The 4,167-nt window shown below is 39.8% G+C and overlaps 1 protein-coding gene across 1 annotated transcript; it reads left to right on the forward strand.

Moving 5' to 3' along the window:
• The first annotated feature begins 454 nt into the window (after positions 1-454).
• Positions 455-1,165, forward strand: LOC108321515 (uncharacterized). Its single transcript, XM_017553286.1, has 2 exons — positions 455-592; positions 788-1,165. Exons 1-2 carry the CDS (start codon positions 455-457, stop codon positions 1,163-1,165), a joined length of 516 nt encoding a protein of 171 aa, XP_017408775.1.
• Positions 1,166-4,167: the final 3,002 nt, after the last annotated feature.

Here is a 4,167-nt window from a genome sequence, read left to right on the forward strand (position 1 = left end):
GACAACCATATATTCATTTGGTGAGGAATTGGAAACTAAGAAAGACCTTACAAATGGGATTTTTCCTTTGTGGAGTTCTTAGATCATCTAACATGTATTACACTATCACATGTTTAGACTATCTTATTAGACTATAAAAAAAATATAGACGTCTACTTGTTGAGAATAAAAATTAAACTTCTAACTATTTTAACTATCAGTTGACAGTCTGTTCCTTTTATCCACTGCTGTGTAAACTGTACATATACTTTGTCCTGTTAATGAGAAAATACTAATCTCATTTTCTCTTCCTCTCGTGTTATACTCTTGCACATCTCTCTGCATAATTTCATCAAACATTTAGAAAGGTAACAGTTGATAATAGTGGTATCAAGAGCAATAGGTTCTGAGACCTGGTGAAGATTTGTGAAGTCCAAGAAGACGTATCAAGAAGGAAAGTCAAGTGGAAGAAGCAATGGCTGGAATGATCCACAACAACCTGCCAGTATTTGACAGCAAAGGTTATGATGATTGGTGTGTTAAGATGGAAGCAATCCTTGGATTTCAAGAAGTAGATGAAATTGTAAAAAAGGTTTTCAAGAACCTTCGAAAGGTGACTCGAAAGAAATGAAGAAGTTATACAATCTTTCAATCTTTCAAAGCAAGGATGTTATTACATCAGTGCATCTCTGCTTCAATCTTTCAAAAGGTGTCAAAAGATGTCATGGTCAAAGAGGTTTGGGACATTCTGTAAGAAGGTTATGGCAATTCTAGAAAAGTAAAGAAGATCATATTACAATCTTTACAGAGGCCGTATGAACTCCTATGCATGGGGGAGCAAAAAACGATCATGGAGTATATTGGGAGGATCCAAATTATGGTGAATGTTATGAGGGCATGTGATAAAGTTGTGAAGGACAAGAAAATTATTGAGAAGATACTTAGAACTTTAACACCACAGTACGATCATATCGTTGTAGCCATAGAAGAATGCAAGGACCTTGAAACGATGAGAGTGGAAGAGCTCCAGAATTCCCTTGAAGTTCATGAGCAAAGATTAATTGAAAGAAAGAATGCAGAAAAGGGTGTGATGCAAGGCACAAATCAAGCATTGCAGGCCAGAAATAATCAGAGCTTCAAGGGTCGTGGAGCTAGAAGGGGTAGAGGTAGATCACGAGGTGGATGAACTGGTGGTAGAAATATATCTGATCAACCCACGGAAGATAATGGCGGTGAACAAGATAGGTGGAAGACACTCAAGAGGTAGAGGCAGAATGAGTTTTGACAAGAGAAATGTCCAATGTTACACCTGCAACAAGTTTGGGCATTACTCTGCGAAGTGCTAGCACAATGAAGCCACAAAGAAAATCAAGAATGACGAGGCACCGAATCTTGCTCAAGACGCATGCGATTCGGAGCCTGATCATGTATTGTTGATGAGCACTATAGAACGGGTTGAAGAAGATTTATGTAGAGAATTAGTGCGGGACAGGTGTGACCGTGTAGTTGAACACGTGTTGCAGTCGAACGCAATAAGTCATGCAGATAGGTGTCGCTGTAATAAGACCATGTGTCATCTTCGAAGGAAAGGTGCCATGTAGCAGATGATGAAGAAACCGAACGCGTGTTGTTGTCAAGTGAAAACAGTCATGCAGTGGATGATTCATGCTGGTATTTGGACACTGGGTTTTCTAACCACATGATAGGAAGGAGAAAGTGGTTGGTGAATCTTGATTCAAGTATAAGAAGCAGCGTGAGATTCGCAGATGATAGCACAATTACAACAGAAGGAATTGGCAGAGTCCTAATTACGTGCAAGAATGGTAGAGTTGCATATAGGCTTAATACCTCTTTTGGTCCCTCGAAAGGAGGGGAATGTTCAAGTGAGTCCTACGTTTTTTAAAAAGTTAAATGTGGTCCCAACTTGTGAAAAAAGTGTGCAATTAAATCCTTTTTGGTCACAGCGTTAATTTTTTAACGGTCCAGGTGACAGCGTGAAGTGAACTGTGCAACGTGTCTGTTTAGGGTGAATACGTGGGTGTCTGAGGGTAAACATTTGAATGATAACGTGGCAGTGGTTAACGTTGCTGAAGAAAAATTAGCAAACATTTTATTTGCTTTATAAATAGAAAAGAAAATTGGTTTCTGAAATAAATAAATGCATTCATTCAACATGTTAGGTTATGTTTGAAGGAAGATTGGGATTGCCTGGGTGAGATTGTTGTCTCGAAGATGTGTGACCATGAGAGAATTGATGTTTCTGTAGAGTTTGCCATCAAGCACGGCCTGTTCCAAGTTACTGCTATCCATTGCTGCATAGAGAAAATATCCCTGATTCGACGAAACCAAGAATCCTAGAAACTGATCTTTTTGGTTAGTTCCCAAATTGGAGGAGGAAGGGCTTAGCCATGCTTACTTTGCTGCCGCCACTTTCAATGGGTCTTCAAAATTAAAAGACCACCAGCCATTCTTATCTCGCCCCAAACACTTCCCTCACCTCAGAGACCAAGTGGCAGGAACCGAAACCCTAACCCCTCAGATTTTTTAACCACTGCCACGTTATCTGTAATAATATTCACATCTTTACCCTCAGACAGCCACGTATTCATCCTGAACAGACACGTTGCACAGTTCAGTTCACGCTGTCAACTGGACCGTTAAAAAATTAACGCCATGACCAAAAAGGATTTAATTGCACACTTTTTTCACAAGTTGGGACCACATTTAACTTTTTAAAAAACGTAGGACGCACTTGAACATTTCCCTCCTTTCGAGGGACCAAAAGAGGTATTAAGTCTTGCATAAATGGATGATGTGTTGTATGTCCCAACAATGAAGAGCAACTTATTGAGTCTTGGGCAGCTTCTGGAGAAAGGCTACACCATGTCAATGCATCAGAATCTCATAGAGGTATTTGACAAAAGCCAGCGTCTTCTGATCAAGGCTCCGCTTGCCAAGAATAGAACGTTCAAGGTAAACTTGAACGCTACAACAATACAATGTTTATCTACATTGAATGTCGAAGAAGAAAGTTGGGTATGGCACTACAGATTCAGACATCTAAATATTAAGAGTCTAAGTCTGTTAAATAACAAAGAATTGATAAAAGGTGTGCCTCTGATAAATACCCCAAAGAAGATATGTGAAGGTTGTGCGATGGGGAAGCAAGCCAGAAGAAAGTTCAAGAAGTCTGCACCCAAAAGAGCCAAACAACCACTTGATGTAGTTCATCCAGACATATGTGGCCCTTTTGAAGTGCCATCACTTGGAGGTAACAAATATTTCCTAATCTTTGTCGATGAGTAGACTAAGAAGATATGGATTTATCTTTTGAAAGAAAAGAAAGAAGTTTATTCACGCTTTGTTAAATTTTGCGCCATGATGGAGAGACAATCAGCCTTGCAGATAAAAATCTTCATAATTGATGGTGGAGGAGAATTCAATTCTGAAGAGATGAGCAAGTTCTGTAATGACAGGGGAATCATGCACGAGGTGGTAGCCCCATACACACCCCAGCACAATGGCTTGGTCGAGAGGAGGAATAAAATGCTACTTGATATGACCAGGTGCTTGATCAGGGGGAAGAATCTGCCACACTGCTTATGGGGAGAGGTTGTTTCCACAGCAGCCTATCTGCTGAACAGAAGTCCAACAAAAGCCCTGTCAAGTTGTACTCCAAAAGAGGCTTGGTCAGGGATCACATCATCTACAAGTCATTTGAGGATATTTGGATTTGTGTGCTACAAACATGATCCAAATGAGAGAAGAAAGAAGTTGAGTGATAAGAGTGAAACCTTTATTCTTGTTGGCTATCATCCAACAGGTGCTTATAGACTTTATAACCCAGAGAAGAATCAAGTCGTGATCAGCAGAGACGTATTAGTAGATGAAACTACTACATTTAATTGGGTGGAAGCAGAAGCAGGCTTAAAACCAGATGTGGTTGTGTCTAGCCGGTTGGAGGAAAAGAAGTCTAATGATGTTGAACAAGTTTTGCTGATGTAGAAGCCAATAACAGAAGATTGCAAAGAGCTAGGTCCCTTCAACTAAATTCGTAGGTCATGAGGTGTTTACAGATAATGAAATAGCAAACTCAGGTGACTTTGTTCATTTTGCTTTCTTAGTCGATTCTGAAACACTTACATGAAAGCAAGCTATTGACACAAAAGAATGGAAAGAGGTTATGAT

The sequence above is a fragment of the Vigna angularis genome, chromosome 5 (assembly GCF_016808095.1).
Source record: "Vigna angularis cultivar LongXiaoDou No.4 chromosome 5, ASM1680809v1, whole genome shotgun sequence".
Taxonomy (NCBI): domain Eukaryota; kingdom Viridiplantae; phylum Streptophyta; class Magnoliopsida; order Fabales; family Fabaceae; genus Vigna; species Vigna angularis.